The sequence below is a fragment of the Podarcis liolepis genome (genome assembly GCF_965112155.1).
Source record: "Podarcis liolepis genome assembly, chromosome: 17".
Taxonomy (NCBI): Eukaryota; Metazoa; Chordata; class Lepidosauria; order Squamata; family Lacertidae; genus Podarcis; species Podarcis liolepis.
In genome coordinates this window covers 37,898,901-37,924,174 of record NC_139571.1, presented here as the reverse complement: position 1 = coordinate 37,924,174, position 25,274 = coordinate 37,898,901, and the positions used below count along the sequence as shown (strand labels likewise).

Below are 25,274 nucleotides of genomic sequence, written 5' to 3'. Positions count from 1 at the left end.
AGCCAACAAACACAACCCTCCCCACCTGCAATTCCCAACAATTGGTACTTATTTGCTCTCAATGACCCCAGAAGCAAAACATAGTCGTCCTGTCAAAGAGCGAGCCAGCAGTAAATCATACCGTTCAAGTTGGAGTTAACCCTTTATTAGTAAAACGGATCTTCACAGACTTGGCTGAGTATCAGGCCTAATGAGCCCAACAGCTCACCCCTGGTAGGTCTTGCCCCATGGATCAGTTGCCAAGACCGAAGGCCCACACCTCCCCACAGCCACCCTAAGTCCCCTTCTCTCCAGGGCTTTCCCCAAGCAATCAGAGATTGCACCTATGTGAAGCCAACCTCTCCTCTGCCCTTTTCATGCCTCTTCTGGTTCTGGGAGACAAGCTGGGAGGGTTGCTTGTTGCAGCAGGAAGGGGAGACACCTGTGAATCTTCCCCAGCCTGACATCTTGGCGTCCCTCCTCTCCTGCTCCAGCTTCTGCCTCTTGATTCTGGACTTCTGTCTGCCACAGATTCTCCCAGCTTACTAAGCCCCGTTACCTCTTCAGCTTCCGACACCACCTTTCCCCCATCTTCTCCCTCTCCCTCTGCATCGTTGTCCCACCATCACTCCCCAGCCACTCAGCCTTCCTCCCTTGGGGGTTCCCCAGCTGGTTCTCCCACCATTCCTCTGCATCCAACCAATCCAGGAGACATGCTATCTAGTAGTCCACCACTGATCTCTCCTCCAAACAAGACCCACTGAGTTGGAATGCTGATGCCACCAAAAATTCTAGTTTCACCGAAGCACCCCCACTACTTTGTAGAGATGGAAAGAAATGACAGCTAGGAATCAGTACTGTAAGCCTGTCCAGATCTGGCCTGCTGTAGCTGAGCAGTTCCCAGAGCACCTCTTCCCCCCACAGCTGGACCCACATGCTTACTGCTGACATTATAGGAGCCATGCTGTCCTTTTGCAGCTGGCCATCTGCATAACATGTCTAACAATATCTAACAAGCCGGTTAATTAAGAAGGGTTTGGTGTTTAAAATAGAGGCTTTTATTCTTGCAATATACAGGTTTTCCTTCATAAAACTTTACATAGAATATTTAACTTCTGTTTTTAAAAAAGGAATTTGTAACACATAATCCAACATAAAGTTAAAAGCCTTACAAAGTTCTGAGAAAGGTTAGTGGCCTTCTGTGATTGAAATTCAGTTGCTTTTAAAGGGGATGTCTATGGCCCTGATCCAGCCAAGGTTAGTTCTGGCAAGCCTCTCTGTGTCTACTCAAAAGTAAGACCCATTGATTTTTTTTGGGGGGGGGAGGGCTTACTCCTGGAGCAGCAGATATAGGATTATAGCCTAAATATCATTAAAGCAATGAGGATTCATTTAGTTTCAATGGGTCCATAACAAACTATCTTGATCTGCATCGGAGGACCTATTTATAATTTGTAGCTTGGTTTGCTTATACGGCTGACATGGGCTGGTCTAGTGCATTTTTATTCCAAAATATATGCCACTCATTTCAGTGGTACTTCCTCTGGAGTAAGTAGAGAGAAGATGGCAGCCACATCCTGCAAGGAATTTCTACAGAAGCAATTTCTACCCTGCATCCAAGAAGATTCCCTCATGACACATGTGTACAGGTGTTGTTTATGTACACATTGTTTTAATTCATTTTTAAAATTTTGCTTTGTTTTTGTTTTGATGAAGTCGACATCCAAGATATCACCTGGAGGGCGACAGGTTAGCCAGCCCTGGAGTAGACAATCTTGGGCTTGAGGACAAGTAGTCTGACCTGGAATAAGGCAATTTCTTTTGCTCCATGCAAGGTCATAGCTATTTATTGTCGTGGCCGGTTGACTACGCAGAGTTTTGACTTGCCTTGGATGTAGGACTGCTAGTGCTTTCGCTCAAGAGAACTGCTCCATGTCGTGCCATCAGAATAAGCCAGTCCAACTTGCACATTGATGAGATATAAACAAAAGGCAATTCGGTCCTTGTTCATGCGTGTCACTGGTATGTGCTGCCAACTAAAAACTAATGCTACCATCTTTGCTCTCTTAGCGCACAGCCCATCCAACTCTTGTATCAATAAAAGGGGGGCCTCAGGCTCTCTTCAAGAGGTAAGGCAGGGAGGAGGCACCAAGAGAACTTCAGGTCTCGGTGGACTCACATCAGCCCCCAACAAGCATGGCCAACGGTCTGGGATCATGGAAGTTGTAGTCCAGCATTCTTCTTTCAGACGAGTTTTCGCTTGCACATGCAAAGTTAATGCAGAACTATTCAACCTACTGCCTCAAACTCTGGTGGTCACTCTGAGTAAGAGTTCTTCGAGTGACCTTCCTGCTGCAGACCAAAGTGCTGCTAAAGGCACAAGAGTGAAGGCCATTAAAATGGAAAAGAAGTTGGCAACTTCGCAGAGAAACCCAAGGGGTTAGAATTCAACAATATACATATAGAGAAAGAACCTTCTCTGGGTGCAGATGCTATAGGCAAGTCACAGGGAGCCACCACTGGGTAAGGGATAATATAAGCAAAAAAAAAATTCAATTCCTACTTTGTTTGCCATTTCTGAATGCACACAAAAAATTATCGCCTGTAACCCGCTTAATGTGGCTTTTCGGTTCTTGTACAGTTTCCTTCCATCAACTCTGGAGCATCTGAATTGTGTCCTAATGTTGGGCAACCCCCACAGTTTTGGTGCTTTTAACAGTTGCACTAAAACAAACAAGCAAAAATCCTGCTTGCAGATTCTGACATGCAGAAAGTAATAGGGAGGGCTTCACCTGTTGCATGTCTGCCTGCCGTGTACCTGTTGAAAGACTGAGGAGTCTTACAAGATAAAAGGGGGTTAATCCTAGTCCCTCTTTGACCAGAGGAACGGCTACCATGCCCCCCCAGTCTCATTAAAAGAGCGCAGCAAAATATTTCTCCCCATTTATTCACCACTATCCAGCTTCTGCTTTGCGTGTGTCTAATAAGAAACAACTCAACTAACTCATTATTTAGGCCAAGGAGTTCCATGAATACCTTTCCCCCATAATTGTACAGGTCCATTTTCTCTTGCAGATAATTTTCAAAGGCACAGTGTGCAGCTTTGCCATTCTTGCATAAAATCATTTCAAGTTCTGAGCTGCCCTGGTATGAAAATGGTTGCCAGCTGCCTGGGAGTCAATTTTGCTGGTCGTTTTTGTACATTATTTTAAAAGCCAACACCATGTTATTTTGACGTTGCTAGTCAAGAGTAAGTTACGGGTTTTTTCTTCTTGCAGTGTACAAGAGATGCTGTGTTCATCTGCTGAAACTTCACGCAGCAAAACCACCTAGAAACAGTGATCTATTTGCCTTCTTGAAGAGTCGGCGTATTCCAATTCTGTCTGCTTTATAGGCCTATTTTGCCGTGATCCAAGGACTTCCCAGCACAGAAGAAAACAAAACAAAGAAAACATTCAATGGAGGAAAGGGAGATTCATTCTGAGCAAGGCTTCACTGTCTTATCAAAAAGACCAGCTCCGTGGCTGAATAGTCAACATTACTGTGGCAACTTGACCAGCTGGCTTTTTGGCAATCACTAAAAGGGTGTGTGTAGGTAGGTAGGTAGGTAGGTAGGTAGGAAGGGAAGAGGGAAGGGGGAAAGGAAAGGAAAGGTGGGTGGCGCTGTGAGTTAAACCACAGAGCCTAGAACTTGCCGATCAGAAGGTCAGTGGTTCGAATCCCCATGACGGGGTGAGCTCCCGTTGCTCGGTCCCTGCTCCTGCCAACCTAGCAGTTCGAAAGTACACCAGTGCAAGTAGATAAATAGGTACTGCTGTGGCGGGAAGGTAAACGGTGTTTCCGTGCGCTGCTCTGGTTCGCCAGAAGCAGCTTAGTCATGCTGGCCACATGACCCAGAAGCTGTACGCCGGCTCCCTCGGCCAATAAAGCGAGAGGAGCGCCGCAACCCCAGAATTGGTCACGACTGGACCTAATGGTCAGGGGTCCCTTTACCTTTATTTATCAGAAGAGACAACATCTTCCATGATGCTGTCACTCCCATTTCTATTTATTACCTACTCACCACCATTTTGTTTTTACAGGTAGAAGTACTGACTGAAAACTATGGGGAAGTAAGAGACTTTTTGGGAAGCTTTCAATTTGGGAGCCCATCACAGCACCCTGTAACTTCTCCCCACTCCTTAAAAGCTGTATGTAGGGGAAAGTACTGGTTTCCCCAGCTTTGTGACATCAGCAGCCTTTGTGACATCATCCACTAGGCGAATCCCAGAGCAGATTTTGAGCAGCCAGTGTCACTAATGGAAAAGGCAATGAGGAGTCAGACATGAGTGAGAATCGGCATGGTGGCTGCTGCTGATGTCACAATGGCACTGCTTTCCCCTTCACAAACAAGACTACTCAGCTGAAGAGGACTGCAAGGAAGAAGAGGAGGCAGCAGCTGAGGCCTGAGGTAAGGGTACAGGTGAGGGAGCAACCATGCCAGGGAGCAAAATCAGCAAAATCATTTCCGTTCCCGTCGTACTGTAGCCGCTGCACTGAAAAGCAACTGAACATGAGCTCGTTCACTCCTGCAACGAGCACGCATGGGGAAGGGACTTTCCAGGGTGGCCCCTGAGGAAGGCCAGGATCACACAATTGTACAAAAGATGCTCCCGTTGTTATGGCAGCCCCCATCCACTCTTGCTGCTATCCTGGCGGTCATGTTTGAGACTTTCTGACTATTCCCAGATGTTGATACGCCTCTGGAGGCTCCTTCGATGTGAGGCCGCGCCGGGGGGTTCTCCAGGGTCCAGGCAACGTCCGACCTGGAAGGACAGTAAGACATAACAATGCATTCGTCAGATACCTAGTCTGAATCAACGCCGCCTTACACACGGAAAAATGCGGTATGCTTAATGTAGAGAGCATCAGCTGTATGGAATAAGGGTCCTCATATTGTCAAGTCCCCAAAGGGCTACTTGGCTTACCTTTTCTTGAATGCCAGAAGCTTGTTGCTTTGAACGACACAGGCTTCCGTGTCGGAGGCCTGCTGCAATATGCTCTTTTTGGACTTCCCTTGGAAAATCACATTGTCTTGCACCAAGGCCTTGGTCTGGTCAAGCATCTCAATCGCATAACCTCGAAAGGAGTGGATTCTGTTCTTGGTTACCTGGAAGGAAAAGAGGAGAACACAATTATTGGTAACATAGCACTCCATTAGCAAAATTAGATGATTCATCATTCTGGAAGAGAGAGGGCGAGTTGGTTTTCCAGAAGCAGGTGATTTAAAAAAGAAGAACCCAAGACAGCTTGATAGAGACCTGTGAGCTTCTGAACACCATGGAAATTTGGTGCCAGTTGAACTTCAAGAGAGAAAAAGTCTAAAGCAGGCATAGGTAAACTCAGCCCTCCAGATGTTTTTGAGACTACAATTCCCATCATCCCTGACCACTGGTCCTGTTAGCTAGGGATGATAGGAGTTGTAGTCCCAAAACATCTGAAGGGCCAAGTTTGCCTATGCCTGGTCTAAAGGAAGACTGTTCTCTGCGAAGAGGAACTGATGGTTATGTCGCTCTGAGGAATAAGGGTCTCCTTACCACTGGCACCCTTAACAAAAGTTCCCAGGATTCTGCTGTAGAAGCCATGTCTGCTTAAAGTGGTATTATGGTGCTTGGGGGAAGTTATGGAATTGGGATTTAAAATTCATGGCATGTTATATGTTGAACAAAAATGATATGAAAATGATGTACCGATGGTATTTAACTCCTAGTAAATTAGCAAAATTGCATAAAACAGGTTCAAATGTATGCTGGAAATGTAATGAAAAAGAAGGCACCTTTTATCATATGTGGTGGAATTGTAAGGTAGTAAAAGGATTTTGGGAATTGATATATTATGAGTTGAAAAAAATGTTTAAAACAACCTTTGTTAAAAAACCTGAAGCCTTCCTTTTAGGAATTCTAGGTGCCGAAATCCCAAAGGAGAAGAAAAGACTATTTATGTATGCGACCACGGCTGCACGGATGTTACTGGCCCAGAGATGGTAAGAAGATAAAGTCCCTGCCAGAGAAGAATGGCAGATGAAGTTAATGGACTATGCTGAAAGGGCTAAAATGATCGAAAGAGTTAGAAATCAGGAAGACCAAAATTTTACTAAGGAATGGGGAAAATTTATAACTTATCTTAAAGACCATTGCAAACAGTTAAAATAGTTAGGACTGGAATATCACTTGTAGTTTAAGGTTGAATTCTGGACATAATGGAAGAGGCAAAGGGTTTGGATTAACATAAAAGATGCGGGAGGGAAGGATTAATAACAGGAAGTCCGGGAGATTCCTAGGAATCTTGTTTCTATTATTTGATTTATCTTTGATATATCTCTGTAAAATTTTAACTTGAGAAACCAAATAAATAAATTTGTAGAAGAGGAGGAAGACGAACTAGAAGAGGTATTATGGTACTTTGCATGTATTGTGCAAATGCAGCTCTAGAACGCCGTAGCACCACGTTACACCTAAAATGCTATGACTCGAACCGCCGACCTTCTGATCGGCAAGTCCTAGGCTCTGTGGTTTAACCCACAGCGCCACTTGCATCCTACAAGGTTGTCTAAGATTAAATAAATCAAGTAAATAAATAAAACTACTTAACTAAAAGTAGAAATAACCAGAATATTTCTCTGTGTTGGGGTTACTTAGATGATGTTGCGACGCAACCGGCAACCCAAAATTGCAAGACTTCAACTCCGAAGGAGAAGCTCAGCAAAGAGCAGTTAAAAGAGCTGAACATAGCAGACCTAGTAAAAGAGGCAGAAATCTTTTACCCTACCATAAAAAAAGGCTCGGCTCATCTCTCTTGCTCACTCATGCACCTCTTGTACCACAGAGCAGTCATTTAGTACCTTTCGGAGGGTCTGACAGGGGAGGGTCTCAATGGGCTCTGCTTACTGAGAGTGCACAGGAAAAACTGCATTGGAAAAAAGGAGCTATTCAAGAAGGAAGTGCTGAAAGGTTTTCAGCAAATCCAAGAAAACGTGATTTAATTTAGTTGTGGTTTTTTTCCAACAGAATGAAAAAAAGAGTGTGTTCTCTGTAAATTGGCAAAATATACTCAGTAACCGCAGGAAAGATACTCCCTTGTCTTTTTTAAACTTCCAACTTTTCAAATGATTGAAGATTTTGACAGATTTTTCGGAGCACTTGGGGTTCAAAAGAAAGTAATTTAAAACAACTGTTGTTGAGACATTTCATTCCAAATCTGAGCCAGACAGAAGATGAGGTCAGGTGGGTGTCCTGTCCACCCCCCCCCAACAAAAATTCTGGTTATGCCCATGTCCAAGAGGGAATTGGAAAGGCCAACAGCAGTTCTGTGGGAAACTCTGTAAAATTACCAGCCGCTGGTGGTGCAACACACACTCAAATTCCACTATACGGCGATACTGAAATCGACAAGAACTGAGAAAGAAATGGGAGCATTTCCTGGAGGCTGGTACACAAATTAAGACACAATTTACTTTAAAAAATACAGTGGTGCCCTGCAAGACGAATGCCTCGAAAGACGGAAAACTCGCTAGACGAAAGAGTTTTCCGTTTTGGAGGTGCTTCGCAAAACGAATTTCCTATGGGCTTGCTTCGCAAGACGACAATGTCTTGCGAGTTCCTGCTGGGTTTTTTTCCTCCCCCCCCCCCTTTTCCTAAGCCGCTAAGCCACTTATCAGCTGATCTGATCAGCAGATAAGCCGCTAATAGCGCTAATCCTTCAATGGGCTTGCTTCGCAAGACGAAAAAACTGCTAGACGAAGAGAATCACAGAACGGATTCTTTTCGTCTTGCGAGGCACCACTGTATCTACTGCAGAACTTGCATGTTTGTGTGTGTGTTTTGCTGGGGTGTTAAGGGCTCTTGTGTCAGTGAATGGATCTGTAGATCCTCATCTTCTCCCATTTGTTTATTTCTTTCGCCTCCTTCACACCTGTCATTTTCTGGGACCACATTCAACATTATATTTCTCTCCACAGGAGCAGCTTTCCCCCCGCTTCTCTGAGGACTGTTCCAACCTGTTTACTTGCTCTTCTACTTCTCTTGGGGTAGGCAATGGATTCTTGCCAGAACGCAAATGAGAAAACAGAGGCAGAGGCAACAAACAACCCTTAGGCTTCCTATTAAAATGTGCTCACTTATCAATCTAGAGGTGTGTGGGCACTTTGCACCCCTCCCCATTTTTGCAATTTTTTTTTAATTGAGCGATGTGGGATTTTTTTTTTTGGAATTTTGTTGTTGTTTGGTTGCAGCTCGTTTGTCTGTTTTATTTCTTTGGGAACGTGTGTGTAGGTGTTTCGATTCCTTTTGGGGGCGGGGTGGTGGTGGTTCTGAGCATCGCGTTTTTCTTCCTTCCTTTGAAATAGGTATTTTGCGGTGTTCACAGAAGTTTCTTAGCTCTCCAAGTGTGCTCCTGGAACCAAGTATCTACAATACTGTCTTATTTATTTTATAGTACAGTACATTGATTTTTAGGGACGCGGGTGGCGCTGTGGGTTAAACCACAGAGCCTAGGACTTGCCGATCAGAAGGTTGGCGGTTCGAATCCCCGCAGCAGGGTGAGCTCCTGTTGCTTGGTTCAAAAGCACGTCAAAGTGCAAGTAAATAAATAGGTACCGCTCCGGTGGGAAGGTAAACGGTGTTTCCGTGTGCTGCTCTGGTTTCGCCAGAAGCGGCTTAGTCATGCTGGCCACATGACCCGGAAGCTGCACGCCGGCTCCCTCGGCCAATAAAGCGAGATGAGCGCCGCAACCCCAGAGTCGGTCACGACTGGACCTAATGGTCAGGGGTCCCTTTACCTTTACATTGATTATTGCTTTCATTTTATGGGTCAATGGTCTCGTTAAATAGTAAAATTCATGTTAAATTGCTGATTTCGGGGTTGTTTTTAAAAGTCGCAAAGGGATTAATCCATTTTGCATTACTTTCTAAGGGAAAGCGCGCCTTGGTTTAAGAACGCTTTGATTTTGGAACAAACTTCCAGAATGGATTAAGTTTGAGAACCAAGGTACCACTGTGTGTGTGTGTGTGTGTGTGTGTGTGTGTGTGAGAGAGAGAGAGAGAGAGAGAGAGAGAGAGAGAGAGAGAGATGGGTAAGGTAAAGGACACCTGGATGGTTAAATCCAGTCAAAGGCGACTATGGGGTTGTGGCGCTAATCTCGCTTTCAGACCAAGGGAGCTGGCATTTGTCCACAGACAGATTTCCGGATCATGTGGCCAGCATGACTAAATGCCTTCTGGCACAACAGAACACCTGACGGAAACCAGAGCGCACGGAAACGCTGTTTGCCTTCCTGCCGCAGAGGTACCTATTTATCTACTTGCACTGGTGTGCTTTTGAAGTGCTAGGTTGGCAGGAGCTGGGACAGACCAATGGGAGCTCACCCCGTCGTGGGAATTCGAACTGCCGACATTCTGATCGGCAAGCCCAAGAGGTACACACACACACACACACACACAAAATATGTTTTAGTATTCCAATTAAAGTAGCGTGTTATGTTTAAACTCTAAACAGAAAATATTGCGCAGTCTTTTCTAGGAGAAAAAAGAGAGCTATATTTTTTAAATGGTCAAGGAACCTGGGGCAGCTTTCACACATATAAATATCACTGCTGGAAGGAAAAAATGAGGTTAACTTGTGCATGCAACCCTTCTTGGAGGGCTGGTGAAATATAAATAATCATAATGAGTCATCTAAATAAGCACAAATCATCATAATGATTATTTACAACTATTTAGATGACTCTTGGGTCCCTTCCAACTCTGTAATTCTATGGAAGGCCACCCACCAGGCATTCGTCAGCTGCAATTCCTGCATTGCAGGGGGCTAGACTGGGTGATCACTGGGGTGCCTTCCATCTCCACAATTCCCAGGTAACAAGCAAGCTTGTTCTCTTTTATTTCGCCACGCACCTTCATATCGGCTGCCTGCAGCAGCTTGAGGCCACAGCCCTGATTGCCCAAAATGTCATTCTCGGTGACGATTCCGTCGCCCTTGGAGGCCACCCCGTGGCTGCTGTTGTCATAAATGCCGTTCCCACGAAGCTCCACCCGACACTCTGCTTCCACCACGACTCCCCCCAGGCTATTGCAAGAGATGCTGTTGTTTGCGATTCTCGTCAGCTGCGAGCTTTGGAAGACGGAGACCCCGCAGTCGTGGTTGGCGTGGATGGCGTTTCCGACGATGTTCAGGGCTTCGCTGCTCTTGATGTACAAGCCAGCAGCTACGAGAGGAGGAAAAGCACCCCGGAATCAATAACCTATCTTAACCAACAACCATCACCTGGGACAACAAGGGACAGAAACCCGGAAATTCACCTACACTGAAGTCAAACGATTAAGATGCTGCAATGTTAATACAGCAGTACCTTGGGTTACATACGCTTCAGGTTACATACGCTTCAGGTTACAGACTCCGCTAACCCAGAAATAGTGCTTCAGGTTAAGAACTTTGCTTCAGGATGAGAACAGAAATCGTGCTCTGGCGGCGTGGCAGCAGCAGGAGGCCCCATTAGCTAAAGTGGTGCTTCAGGTTAAGAACAGTTTCAGGTTAAGTACGGACCTCTGGAATGAATTAGGTACTTAACCCGAGGTACCACTGTATCTGCATTAAAAACAAAAAATTGCCTCCAGTTAAACAGACCCCAGCTATATGGCTAGGATCATGATTTTAAGGAAGGTGTGATATTTTATTATACCAAATGGCAGGGCTTTTTTCAGCCAGAACTCACCGGAACTGAGCTCTGGCACATCTTTGCTGAGTTCCGGCACTACTTTATAGTGTTTTGGCACGGCAGCTCAGCGTCACATTGCTCCAGGTTGCAGGCTGCATGGTGACTGGTGCCACACATTGGATCGTGGCACCATAAGTCACCGAAACCGGTGGTGGGGCAAGCGTGGCGTTTCTGCCGGAGCTTCCCAGTATACCTGAAGGAACGTCTCCACTCCCATCGTTCAACCCAGACACTGAGGTCCAACTCTGAGGGCCTTCTGGCGGTTCCCTCACTGCGAGAAGTGAAGCTACAGGGAACCAGGCAGAGGGCCTTCTCGGTAGTGGCACCCGCCCTGCGGAACACTCTCCTGTCAGATGTCAAGGAAATAAACAACTATCTGACTTTTAGAAGACATCTGAAGTTTTTAATGTTTGATGTTTTATTGTGTTTTTAATATTCTGTTGTGAACCACCCAGAGTGGCTAGGGAGACCCAGCCAGATGGGCGGGGTATAAGTACATTATTATTATTATTATTATTATTATTATTATTATTATTATTATTATTATATTTATTTATTTCCCAGAAGAAATTCTCAGAATGTTCTTTGGAGCCTCTTTGGCCTTCCCCATGGACAAGGCTGGCTACACAATGTTCCCGGCCAGCACTCACCTCCATTGTGGTTGATGTTGTTCGACTCCACGAGAGCCACGCTGATTGGCCTCCGGATAACCACGCGCTCATCCTCACTCTCCAGGTCATTCTCCCAGTTGGCAGCTTCTCCCTCGTCATTGAAGTTCTCGTTGCCCCCTTGGTTGGCGAGGTAGTCATTAGCATCATCTTTGCGGCAAAACACCGCAATCCCATAGATGCTGTTGTGACCGATTTGGTTGTTTGCGATGTGCGGGAGGCTGGAGGACATTATCCAGACGCCGCAGCCCTTGTTCCCTATGCCAAGAGAAGAGGGAGAAAGCACATTGGCCTGTCTTCCTGATGTAACATTGTGCAAGAGACTGAAGAAGCTTGGGCTGGGAGCTAACTGGGTCCTAGGTGTCCTGAACTGGTTGGAGGCTGAAGAATGGTGAGAAGCACAATCTCCACAGACTGGGCTGAGTGTCAGGCCTAATAAGCAGGACAGCTCATTCCTGGTGGTCTTCCTCCATGAAAATCAGTTGTTGAAACAGAAAGTCCCTGCCTCCCCACAGACATCCAAGTCCCTTTTCTCCAAGGCTTTCCCCGGGCAATTGGAGACTGCGTCTGTATGCAACCAACCTTTCCTCCGCCCTTTTCATGCCTCTACTGGTTCTGGGAGATGAGAGCCAGTTGCAGCAGGAGGGGAAGACACCTGTGACTCTTCACCAGCCAGACTCATCTCTGCTTCTTGGCCTCCCTCCTATCCAGCTTCCCGGACTTCCCTCTACCACAGCCTCTCCCAAGCTCACAAAGCCTTGTTTCCTCTTTGGCTTCCAACACCTCCTCTTCCCCATCTTCTCCCTCTGACTAATTGTTGTCCAGCCCCGCAACCCTGGGCTCTGAGCCCTTTTCCCTTGGATGTTCCCTAGCTGGTGCCTCCTACCATTCTTCTGAGTCCAGCCAGTCCCTGACAGGCCACCCTCCATTTTGAAACTGGATTCTAGAACAGTCCATGGAGAGCTGCTCTGCTACACTCAGCACACAAGTCCCAGGGAAACAAGGATACGGAGGGGGTAAGAACGCCACTGTCAGCAGAGGTTTACCATAAATGGTGTTTCCTTCTATGAGTCCTTTCCCACGCTCCCCGACCACCACGCCGTCTGAATAGCCACAGCAGATCAGGTTACTTCTGAGGACAGGGTCACCTCCACGGCGGATGTCTGTGCCTCCCCACTGATTCTCCCGGATGACGTTTTCTAAAGCAGTTTAAGAAAAGAAGGGTAAACAAAGGACTGCCAATTATCCAAAGGAGCACTGAAGGAATGACGTGAAAAGACTATTTCACGTCAAGCCAGTTTCTTTTTTTGAATAAATATTTATTAAGATTTTACAAATTATAACAAACATATCAATACACACAAACACAAACAAAAATAACATAAAAAAAGAAAAACAAGTATAGTTTCAATACCTTATTTTCTTAAAACTTATTTCACCGACCTCCTCATACCTCCCCTTTCTGCATTCCCATTTCAAAAATTTAGTTCAGCAAATCCTCACCCTTAATTTTATCTAATTATCATCCTTACTTTCCTTTCACTTAATCTTTACAGCTGTACTCCATTTGATTTTAAAAACCACATTATTCTAAAATTCATAGATTTTACAGTATTTCTTAAGATAGTTCTTAAATTTCTTCCAATCTTCTTCCGCTGTCTCTTTTCCCTGGTCTCGGATTCTGCCAGTCATTTCTGCTAGTCCCATATAGTCTATCACCTTCATCTGCCATTCTTCCAAGGTGGGTAGATCCTGTGTCTTCCAATACTTTGCGATGAGTATTCTTGCCGCTGTTGTAGCATACATAAAAAATGTTCTGTCTTTCTTTTGCACCGACTGGCCGACAATGCCCAATCCGCCATTAATCGCTGGCGCTGACCGGAAGTCCAGTTTCTACCTCGACTTCTGTATCAACCTGAGGCAGCCCAAGGCTGTGTCATCATCCAGCTTGTAGCTAGCCAAATGCTTGTTGTTATGAAAGGTTATTATTGTGTTTGTTATGAAGGACGAGGATGGCGCTGTGGTCTAAACCACTGAGACTCTTGGGATTGCCCATCAGTAGGTCGGCGGTTCGAATCCCCATGATGGGGTGTGCTCCCGTTGCTCTGCCCCAGCTCCTGCCAACCTAGCTATCCAAAAGCATATCAGTGCAAGTAGATAAATAGGTACCACTGTAGCGGGAAGGTAAATGGCATTTCCATGCACTCTGGCTTCTGCCACGGTGCTCTGTTGTGCCAGAAGCAGTTTAGTCATGCTGGCCACATGACCCCAAAAAGCTGTCTGTGGACAAACGCCGGCTCCCTCGGCCGGAAAGCAAGAAGAGCGCCACAACCCCATAGTCAACTTTGACTGGACTTTACCGTCCAGGGGTCCTTTACCTTTTGAGAAAGGAGGAGAGTGTTCTCTTTCCAGCGCAGATCCTTGGCTACTATGACAGACTGGGAACCGCAGTGACAGACCACTAAGGGAAAGCTTTCCAAATTGTGTGCCACAACACATTAGTGTGTTGGCCGCAGTGAGTAGGCGTGTCGCACAAATGTTCCCTGCATTCCTCCTGGGGCTGGAAAGGGTTCGTTTAACCTCCGGCTCGCTAGTAAAACTGAACTGCTGTGTCGTGAAATGATGCACGTCCAAAAAGTGTGTCACCAACGTGAAAAGTCTGGAAAGCTCTGCACTAAGGAAATGCTCTGGCCGTGCTCAAAAAGGGACGTTCTGAGAGGCAGGTGGCGCCAAACGGACAAGAGAAATAACCATGAAGTGGTCACCAGACTTTTGTTGTTCAGAGCTGCAGCAGTTCTGAGGTGACTCTCCTATGAGCTAGGAAGCCCATGGATCAAACAGCACTTCGGCCATGAAGTCAAAAAGTGGCTTTAGGCAAGCAGCCAGAGTCTCTCTTTTGTAAGATGGGGATGTGCACACTGGCCTACCTTGCAGGGTTATGGGAAAGGACCACCAAAACCTTGTCACATGAAACTTGAAGCACACAAGTGAAGGAAGCTGCCCAATACAGAATCAGCCTTATCAAACTCAGTATTGTCTACACTGACTGCCAGCAGATCCAGGGGGGTGGCTCAGGCAATTGACATTCATTCTCAGTCTTACTGAGCTAGGGACCTTCCTGCCCAGGAGTGTAGTGGGGTGTGTGTGTGCCAAAACCCCTGCCAAAACTGAAATGAGGATTCACTGGTTGGAGGTTATTTTTTGCCCAACCCAAACCCATGCCCCAGAAATGCTTTTCTTCCCACACCTGTTATTTGGCCTCTTCCGTTCTCGTTCACAGCGATGCCAGCAGCGAGGCCTTGGAAGATGTGGTTCCCACTAGAATGAAAAGGGGTGGAGACACTGTCAATGTTTTGTACAGTTTGCTTATCTGTATAACAGCACAAGGGGAGAAAATAGTGGTGATTTTATCTTCTACACAAGTGCAAACACAAAGAACTCCCTCTGTGAAATTTGGCTTTCCTAATAGTCCAAAGTACTTGGCTTATGTCTTTTTTGGATAATTAATTAATTAAATTTATATATTACCCATCATAACATCTCAGGGCAGTTCCCAGAATATACCGTTTTGTTTTTTGCATTTGTACTGCTACTATTTTTATAGTATTGGCTATCTTTTTAAAAGAGATTTTACTATAGAGTTTACCCATCTCAACAAATGCCTGCCAACACTTCCATAGGAGACAATATTACAGCAGTTTTATTTTAGTGGTACCCAAAAATGATTTCGATTGTCACCAGATGCCAATAAGTGACTATATCTGAATTCAAAAAGTCATTATCTTAAACTTTGCTGTTGTCAGACTGAAGACAGAAGTTTCAAAAGTTATCAGCAAAAGAGTATGGTAGCTGAGTGTCCTTAACATGACGCAGTTGTTTTTCATTATGACAGCTTGAGCCCTTGAATATTCTGGGAGTTTTTTATAGTACGGATTTACTTACTTCAATTAATTTTTTATTATTATTTTTAAAAAAGCAGTATTGAAAGCTGATGAGATCAAGGAGAACGAGCAGTGCTTATCTCCACACTGCCCCCATCCATTACCTGAAAATGATCTTTGTGGGGGAATAATAGTGTGGTGAGATCTCTGTCAACCTAAAGAGAATCTCCTGGAGCCATTCTCTGGATGCCTCTGGGATTGAGGCTTTTAAGAAAAAACGCCGGAGAAACAAGCTTTCCGATTGGTCCAAAGACCCAAGTGAGACTTCTGTTTGAAATACATTCAGGGCTGCTTGGGAATAATTAGCGTAGCAATAATATCTTCTTAAGAATAACAAGCCTCATCTCCCACAACAAAAACACTAGGCAAGATCAAGTCAAATGCCTCTTGTTTTAGCAGGGACAAACTGATCTCAATTATAATAGACTTGCAGGGTTTTTTGTTCTGATGAGCATGCTGCTGACAGCGTTGTCTAGGAAGAGAAATTACGTCTCCGCTCTGAGCTCCCTTCTCCTTTTATGTTCATTTCCTCTAGACTTCATTCGCTGCATCATAATCACCAGACAAGACAGCTGCCTATTTAGAAATTGCTACTTATTTGACAGGTCTGTTTCAGCCCAGTCGTGACCCTTATGGTTTGCAGATTAATAAAATCTGTTTCACACTTGTCAGTCGAGCTATTATGCTGGAACAAGCCGTTCCCAAACGGATACTTAAGCTTGTCTAGGTTGCTTTGTGTTTCGGAAGAGCGTTGTGGGGCTGTTGTTTTCCTGCAAGAAGTGTCTGATGTTGCATTCGCAGCACAGCTCCGACGTTCATCTCAAAACAAGAACCGCCAATAAATCAGGAGCAGGTTTGCATGCCCTACAGACTCCCAAGTTTGAAAACTCCACAACCCGGAGGGTGATGAACTGAACTTCACGGCCAAGCTGGGATTCAAACTCTGGTTTATTCGAACTCTAGCCATTTCGCCACACTGGCTCTATCGACTGCCTACCCAAAGTAGCCCTGTGCCAGGGATGGAGAACACTGGGGCCATTCAGCTATTGTCAGAGTATGGCTGCCATCAACCCTTTCTGCGCTGGCAAGGTGGTCTGAAACTGCCACGACTTGGAAGCTAGCAATGCCTGAAGAGTCACAGATTCCCCATCCCTTCACAGCACACCCTCAGGCCATGTCCCACTGGGATGGACAACTGCCCTTGCATGAACCATGATCTGCTGCTGCAGGACTGGGTGAGGGAAAGCTGCCTTTCTGGGAAGAAGAAGAAGAAGAGTTTGGATTTGATATCCCGCCTTTCACTCCCTTTAAGGAGTCTCAAAGAGGCTAACAGTCTCCTTTCCCTTCCTCCCCCACAACAAACACTCTGTGAGGTGAGTGAGGCTGAGAGACTTCCGAGAAGTGTGACTATCCCAAGGTCACCCAGCAGCTGCATGTGGAGGAGTGGAGACTTGAACCCGGTTCCCCAGATTACGAGACTACTGCTCTTAACCACTACACCACACTGGCTCTCATTTTTTATATGCTGCGCATTAGACTGGGTTACCCCGGCCACTCTGAGTGGCTTCCAACGAATTAAAACATAGCAAGACATCAAACATTAAAAACTTCCCTAAACAGGGCTGCCTTCAGATGTCTCCTAAAAGCCAGATAGTTGTTTATTTCCTTGAGATCTGACGGCAGAGTGTTCCACAGGGAGGGGGCCACTGCTTTGTAGGGAAGTGGCTTTCATACTGTGTGTTCTGGGCAACTCTAAGGATGTAGAATGGCGAGCACTTTTTCCCACTCTGTGGGGCTACCTTTGAAGGTGACTCGGAAACTACAACTAATCCAGAATGCAGCAGTTAGACTGGTGACTGGGAGCAGCCGCCGAGACCACATAACACTAGTCTTGAAAGACCTACATTGACTCCCAGTACGTTTCCAAGCACAATTCAAAGTGTTGGTGCTGACCTTTGTCAAAGCAAAGACGCAGGTAAAGGTAAAGGTAAAGGGACCCCTGACCATTTGGTCCAGTCGTGGCTGACTCTGGGGTTGCAGTGCTCATCTCACTTTATAGGCCGAGGGAGCCGGCGTACAGCTTCCGGGTCATGTGGCCAGAACGACTAAGCCACTTCTGGCAAACCAGAGCAGCGCACGTAAACGCTGTTTACCTTCCCGCCGGAGTGGTACCTATTTATCTACTTGCACTTTGACGTGCTTTTGAACTGCTAGGTTGGCAGGAGCAGGGACCGAGCAACGGGAGCTCACCCCGTCGCGGGGATTTGAACCGCCAACCTTCTGATCGGCAAGTCCTAGGCTCTGTGGTTTAACCCACAGCGCCGCCCGCGCAGGTACATTGGCCTAAAGACTTCATCTCCCTGTCAGTGTTCTTAATAATAATAATAAACTTCCCTGCTCTTTAGCTGCATGGAGGATGTGTGGGTGTATTGTTTCAAACCGACATCCAAAAAAACGGCAAGAAATGCTGCTGTTGAATAACTTACCTCACCAGAGGGTTGCCGTTATACAGGATGTAAATGCCAGCCTCTTTATTTCCATATATTTGATTGCTACGGATGATGCCTTTCCCGTTGCCAAGGACAACAATGCCGGAGCGAAGGCCGCCGTGGATCCTATTACACTGCCGTTTGATTTATCCACAAGCACAAGAGGAATGAAAAATAGAAAGCAAGAGAGGGAGATCAGCCACAGAAAAGTCAAGGACTCAGTACAATAGCAGAAAGGTCAGCAAGCCTCCGGACAAAAGCGCCCTGCTCTTTCAAAGCTGGAAGTGGTTTGTTTTCGAGTGGAAGAGCCCAATTTTGTGTCTCCTTGGAGAAGGCCTGGCATTTCGGCTGCGACTAAGCCTTCTGCCTCCATAGCAGCCACTCGATATGGAAATCAAAGGGCTCCCATCCTACCTTGGCCCCGTTACTCAGACAAATACATAATCTCATCCACCAATTCCCAATTTTGCTGGACTGGAATAAAGGAGAGGGTAAAGGCTTATTGGATCAACCAGCTCTTAGCAGCTTCTCAGTTGTGTCTCAGCTGTGGCTTTTAATATGCAGTCATTAGCAAGTGATGTTGTTTGGGTTTCTTGCTGTGTAAAAAGCCTCACCTACTGATTTCTGCAGATTAAACTGCTATTAAAAAGGCACAGGAGTTGGCCAGGCAGGGTTTCTTCTTCCTTTGCTGGTCAGTTAGCAACCCTAGCTCCTCGGGCAGAGAGAATAATGGCATCCACAGGCCAATGTTACATATCTAGATCCGATTTTGGGGCTGAGTGAGCCAGCTAAAATTCCAAACACAAGTCGGAGACCATCTTGCTGGGTCTCCTCAATTTTCTACACGTCCCCCATTTATTCAGAGGTGTTTCCCCAGGGGGCACCCAATTTCAGAACACCCTCCCCTCTGAGGCCTGCCTAGCACCAATGCCAGCTCAATTTGGAAACCAGGTTAAGACACGGCAATTTTCTCAGGCATTTATGAATTACCACTCCGCTATGTAATAACAGAAATCAGCTACTCAGTGTTCTAAGATTATTTGTTCTTTTGCTAGCTTTCTGTTTTCCTGGTGGAATTACGGTATTGCTTTAAATGGGTTCTTTGACGCTGTCCTGAGAACAGTTTGACTGAGGATGGGATAAATGCTTTTTATAAATACAGGCAGACATCTGAAGTAGCCATTAAACGTCACCAACCTATCATCCCATGCCACTGTATTGTGAGGAATCAGGACCACAATGGACAGGAAAAGGTTTGGTCCGCTCTGTTTTCTACCCAAAGAAGGGTGAAGAAAGAATGCATGGGAATGAACCACATCAGGCAAGGAAACCTCCTTGCACCGACAGGTCAGAATAAATGGGAAGTGTCTCCAGTCCCTCCAGCCCTTGTCTTGGGCAGCTGATTCAATTGAATTGCTTGCTCCTCCTTAAAGGAAGGCTGCTGTCCATCAGCAAACCTGCTTGCATTGTGCAAGGACAGAGCCTCTCACTAATGGCGCCTCCCTCTTGCACAACACAAGGAAAAGCTCTACAGTAGTGGGGACAGAACACAACCCAAATAATAATAATAATTTATTCTTTATACCCCGCCTATCCGGCTGGGTTTCCCTAGCCACTCTGGGTGGATTCCAACAGAATATTTAAAACATGCTGAAACCTCAAACATCAAAAACGTCCCTAATAATAACTAATTAAAGGTAAAGGGACCCCTGACCATTAGGTCCAGTCGTGACTGACTCTGGGACTGCAGCACTCATCTCGCTTTATTGGCTGAGGGAGCTGACATACAGCTTCCAGGGCATGTGGCCAGCATGACTAAGCCGCTTCTGCCGAACCAGAGCAGCGCACGGAAATGCTGTTTACCTTCCCGCCGGAGCGGTACCTATTTATCTACTTGCACTTTGTGCTTTCGAACTGCTAGGTTGGCAGGAGCAGGGACCGAGCAATGAGAGCTCACCCTGTCGCGGGGATTCAAACCGCCGACCTTCTGATTGGCAAGTCCTAGGCTCTGTGGTTTAACCCACAGCGCCACCCACATCCCAATAATAACTAATTAATAACTAATAACAACTAATTAATAACTAATAACTAATTAATAACTTGTTTGGGCTCTTGGACGGCAATGAAAGCTGCTTGATCATGACGGAGTTCCAACATCTTTAGCATGGCATGGGGATAACCTAAAACTTACTGCAGGGAGTAGCTGAAAGCTACAGGTTTTTCATGCAAACATAGGAAGAATTTGAGGATAAAACAAATAGCCGTAGATCAGCCTTTCTCAACCTGTGGGTCCCCAGATTTTGTTGAACTACAACTCCCATCACGCCTAGCTAGCAAGGCCAGAGCTCAGGGATGATGGGAGTTGTAGTCCAACAACATCTGGGGACCCACAGGTTGAGAACCGCTGCCTTAGATCAAAAGCAGCTGTCACGTTATGCACCAAACATGGGATTCCCAGCTCTGGCTGCAGCATAATGTGAATTGGGGGAGGCATACACTGGGGAGAAGTGTTTAAGGGTGTGACTGCTTGGCTTTACACCCCTCCATGCAACCTCTGCCCCCAGGCTCCTTCCCTTCCCAGCCAGGCCCTTTTTCCAGCTTAAGACTACCGCTAGGAGGAAAAGTGCCCTGGGGAGGGAGACTTGAAGGGAGAGGGATAAGCACCTGCCTCCCGCCTGCTGCTACTCTCTTACGAATGCCCACATTCACCAAACATTTGTGTTAGGCGAATCCCAGGTTTGTTGCGTCAAGCTCTTTGGGTAAAAACCCGAGCACACAAGGGTCAATACCAGGATCAGAGGGTTGGCTCCCTTCCGAATGTCCACGCCGGCTTCGCAGTTGGAATGGATGTTGTTTTCTGCAATCAAGCCTCCAGCCCCGAGGCGCAGAAATATCCCGGAGGTCTTGCAGTGGTGAATGTCATTCTTCAGCATGACGATCTAAAGGAAAGAAAAGGCAAATGCTTTTCTAGATAAAGGCGGAGGAGCAGCTTGCTACGAGTGAACAGACATCAGCGTTTGGCAGACTGAGATGGTCAAACAAAACAGGGTCAAGACTTGAGCTGTGACACAAGAAGTCCCTAATTTGAATCTTGTCTCTGCCTCAAATTGCTTTGATGGCCTTAGGGAAGTCCCTATTCTCCTTTGACGCTATCCAGCCATCCCTACCACTTGTGCCTCGAGGGGAAATGAGGGAGAGCATCCCAGCTCTCTTTTAGATGTCTTCTAAAAGTCAGATAGTTGTTTATTTCCTTGACATCTGATGGGAGGGTGTTCCACAGGGCGGGCGCCACTACCGAGAAGGCCCTCTGCTTGGTTCCCTGTAGCTTCACTTCTCGCAGGGAGGAAATGTTGAGTTGGAAAAATATCCCAGATAGTTATGGGGAGGAGTTCTCGGGGAAAAGACTCTGGGAGAAATCATATGCTTTGGCCAAAACTCTGAAAAGGGTGGGGGAGCATAAGCTGGGTGTTTTTTTGTTGTTCAACCTTGCTGATAATGCACTGTTTAAAAAGTCTTATGCAGGTTAGAGTAATTTGCATGGAATAATTTGATTCAGAAATTGTTCCGATGCCGTAGAGCAGGGATGGCCAATGTGGTGCCATTCAGAGTTTGTTGGACTACAGATCCCATCATCACCGATCAATTACCATTCTTGGTTATGGATGATCGGAGATGGAATCCAATGACAGCCACAGGGCACAATGTTGGTTACCACTGCCCTAGAGAGGGATCTAAATTAAGCCCATTTGTTTTACAGTGCTACCTCGGGTTACATATGCTTCAGGTTACATACACTTTAGGTTACAGACTCCACTAACCCAGAAATAGTACCTCAGGTTAAGAACTTTGCTTCAGGATGAGAGCAGAAATCGTGCTCCGGCGGCGCAGCGGCAGCAGGAGGCCCCATTAGCTAAAGTGGTGCTTCAGGTTAAGAACAGTTTCAGGTTAAGAACGGACCTCCGGAACGAATTAAGTACTTAAACTGAGGTACCACTGAACTTGCATTTAGGAAAATGCTGAAACTGCCAAGCTCGCCAATATTTATTAAAAGCTGACACCCATTCATTCTTACATATGAACTTAGGAAGTGGAACGTTCTCTGTGGAAGGACAAAGCACTGGAAAATATTCCAGAAAATTTTCCGCTCCGCATCGCTGTTTTCAGAACAGTGACTGAGTAGAAAACATACAGGTGGTGCGCTCCTCCCAGGTGAATACCTTATGTGCATTAAGAACGGCAGAACGAAAGCTGTGCAGAAGGAAGCAAGACGAGAGCAGTAAATCATGCAGAGAAGCGGCAGGCCGCCTCCTCGGTGCGGGAACACTTTGAACTCACAGTATGCCAGCAGTCCCACCACACACAGTTTTGAAGTTCCTGGTTTACAGAGCAAGAGGAGACTGAAAGCACACACACACACACACACACACGAAGCACAATCTACGCAGGCTGGCGAAAGTGAAAAGTGAGAAGACGCTTTCAATCCCGCCATTGTTTTATTTGCGCATGTAAGTGGTTTAGATATTCATGCGTACCGCGCTGCCTAATTCCATTCCAGTCGAATAAACCTTTAAACCCATGTCTGACAAGCGTAAAGGAATAAATCTACAAATTGCAATATCCTCGCCTTGGTAAGCGCCGCGTATCAAAGATTATAATTAAATTACGCCGCCTTTATTTGCTCATTTGAAAAGGTGGCTCGCCCCCCAATCCGTTAATTAAAATGCTGGAGCCGGGGGGGGGGGGAGATGGCTGTGCTCCTCTCCTTATTAGTCACTCACCATTGACCTGGCATGGAGGTCAAGCTCCGATTAGAATACTAAGCTCGGCTCTCCGACGCATTAACAGAAAATACTGTGGTTATCCCCATAACAGTTAATAGGATGACAGGTGTTTACAGCTCTCTTAATTTCTGACCGGGACGGATCCACCTCGGGGACTTACGGAATCATTCAGCCGGGCCAGGGGTGGAGGAGACGGACGCCAAGGTCAGCCTCGTAAGCAATGCCACACAAGTTACTGGCCTGCAACAACTGTTTGGTGAGAGCCAGGCAGCCGGTAATCTAGCTACCGATTCGCAAGCCACTCTCCATGTAATCGTACGTCCTGAATATGAAAATATTTTTATTAGGTATATCGTGACATATTGTCCTGTATGGTTGAACGGAGACTTTGGGTGGAATTCCACATCGCACTGATGCGATCGGTCCATCAACACAAGCATTCCCGCTGACTGAATGATCTCCCCTCTCCTCCATCTGTGCAGTTTTTGGGGGTTCGTGCCAAATTTGGGAGGGGAAGGAAATCCCTAATGGGCATCCTTACACCGGCTTCCACTAGAGCAGGGCGATCCAACATGCAGCTCTTGTCAAATAAATAATAATAATAATAATAATAATAATAATAATAATAATAATAATAATAAATTTATTTATTTATACCCCGCCCATCCATCTGGCTGGGTCCCCCCAGCCACTCTGGGCGGCTTCCAACAAAACACTAAAATACAATAACCTATTAAACATTAAAAACTTCCCTAAACAGGGCTGCCTTCAGATGTCTTCTAAAAGTTTGGTAGTTATTTTTCTCTTTGACATCTGATGGGAGGGCGTTCCACAGGGTGGGTGCCACTACCAAGAAGGCCCTCTGCCTGGTTCCCTGTAACTTCACTCCTGCAACTTAAACTGCACTTCACAGTGTAATGAGAATTAATGAGATACAGAGTCGTTTCTCAGTGCCCTTCTAGGTTTTGGGAATGTAGTGGACTAGGAATCAAAACAAATGGGATTCCATCTTAAAAAGTACACATTCCTTTAAGAAAAAAAGCCTCTGCTTCTGTTCAAAGTTCTGTTCTTAAAAGCCAAGAAAAAAAACTTCCCTCTGCTTCCCCTCCTCCCTTCCTCCTCTGTGAAACAAACGAGCAGCAAATTGCTGGCTTGGAACGGCAGGCTGAACGCTGCTCAGAAAAATGCAGGTGTAATTGCAGAGCATTTCACCCGGGAACAATAGCTGCGTAACGAACGGCACACAAACCCCCACTTAATGTTTCACTCATCAGCTAAGCCGAACGCGCAGAACGCAGGAGTCCTGCACTGACAATTGACATCTCCCGGTTTTACTTCTGCACTTCTCGATGCTGTTATTGCAAAGGAGCAAATCCAGGGGAGAGACAGAGAATGCTTACGCCGTCCTCCACAATCTGCGGAGACCATCCCTCCATTTCCATGTTCCCAGAAGAGGCATCATGTTGAGGCTGGTGCAGCAACATCGACAAAGACTCCTGTGATACCTTAAGGCTTACAAACCCGTTATGGCGTAAGCTGGAAGTAGCCAATGTTGCAGACTGCAACTCCCACCATTAACTATGCTGGCTTAGGCTGATGGGTGCTGTAGCCCAAAAGAGCTGGAAGGCATCACACTGGCTAGCGCTGGTATAAACTAATGTGGTACCTCGGATTAAGAACTTAATTCGTTCTGGAGGTCTGTTCTTAACCTGAAACTTTTCTCAACCTGAAGCACCACTTTAGCTAATGGGGCCTCCCGCTGCTGCCGCCGTGTGATTTTTGTTCTTATCCTGAAGCAAAGTTCTTAACCCGAGGTAATATTTCTGGGTTAGCGGAGTCTGTAACCTGAAGCGTATGTAACCCGAGGTACCACTGTACTGTTGACTATAGTGGTACCTCGGGTTACAGACGCTTCAGGTTACATACGCTTCAGGTTACAGACTCCACTAACCCAGAAATAATGCTTCAGGTTAAGAACTTTGCTTCAAGATGAGAAATCATGCTCCGGCGGCGCGGCGACAGCAGGAGGCTCCATTAGCCAAAGTGGTGCTTCAGGTTAAGAACAGCTTGAGGTTAAGAAAGGACCTCCGGAATGAATTAAGTACTTAACCCGAGGTACCGCTGTACATCACATGGCATCAGACAGAATCAGTGTTGTAGAATTGGGAAGGACTCTGAGGGAGTCCGATGTAGGAATATGCAGCTTCCCTATACAGGGATCGAACCTGCAACCTTGGCGTTAGCACCACCACGCTCTGACCAGCTGAGATGCATGAAGTGCTATCCTTAATAGTTGAAGAAGCAACCTTCCAAGGGAGACTGTGATATGGAACCCCTGAATTCATCAAGAAATTCAATGCCATCAGTTCTGGACTGAATCAGGACAACAGGTTTTCACCACGCTGCATGCATTACTTGGCTGACTGATGCCAGGATCACTGCATCGTCTACTACTGTTTCGAGAATTGCTGGTATTAATGATGCAATCATCACTATATTTCCTGAATTTTGTTTCCCTCTGAATTCACTGCTTGTAACAGGCGCACCCCAAGATGAAAACACAACCCACGGGTATATCTGCAACTGAGGATAACAATTCATGCATTTAATGAAGAGGACTGTGGTCCAAAAAAACTTATGCCACCATAAATTTGTCAGCCATCAAG

General features: G+C 46.1%; 1 protein-coding gene and 2 long non-coding RNA genes across 3 annotated transcripts in view; 2 read left to right on the top strand and 1 right to left on the bottom strand.

The window, feature by feature from the left end:
• Window positions 1–1,014: 1,014 nt before the first annotated feature.
• Window positions 1,015–25,274, bottom strand: part of FBXO10 (F-box protein 10) — a 39,630-nt gene continuing 15,370 nt past the window's right edge. The window contains exons 4-11 of the mRNA XM_083481704.1: window positions 20,617–20,766; window positions 17,825–17,961; window positions 14,645–14,715; window positions 12,444–12,596; window positions 11,380–11,655; window positions 9,909–10,219; window positions 4,947–5,128; window positions 1,015–4,784 (exon numbers count right to left, since the gene is read on the bottom strand). Of these exons, the coding sequence (XP_083337830.1) occupies window positions 4,607–4,784; window positions 4,947–5,128; window positions 9,909–10,219; window positions 11,380–11,655; window positions 12,444–12,596; window positions 14,645–14,715; window positions 17,825–17,961; window positions 20,617–20,766 (1,458 nt within the window). The 3' untranslated portion in view covers window positions 1,015–4,606. The remainder of the gene's footprint in view (window positions 4,785–4,946; window positions 5,129–9,908; window positions 10,220–11,379; window positions 11,656–12,443; window positions 12,597–14,644; window positions 14,716–17,824; window positions 17,962–20,616; window positions 20,767–25,274) is intronic.
• LOC310696533 lies at window positions 4,780–6,160 on the top strand. Its single transcript, XR_014520619.1, has 2 exons — window positions 4,780–4,865; window positions 5,914–6,160. It is a non-coding gene; the product is annotated as an uncharacterized lncRNA (long non-coding RNA).
• LOC310696531 lies at window positions 14,684–16,005 on the top strand. The gene is made up of 2 exons (XR_014520617.1): window positions 14,684–14,795; window positions 15,386–16,005. It is a non-coding gene; the product is annotated as an uncharacterized lncRNA (long non-coding RNA).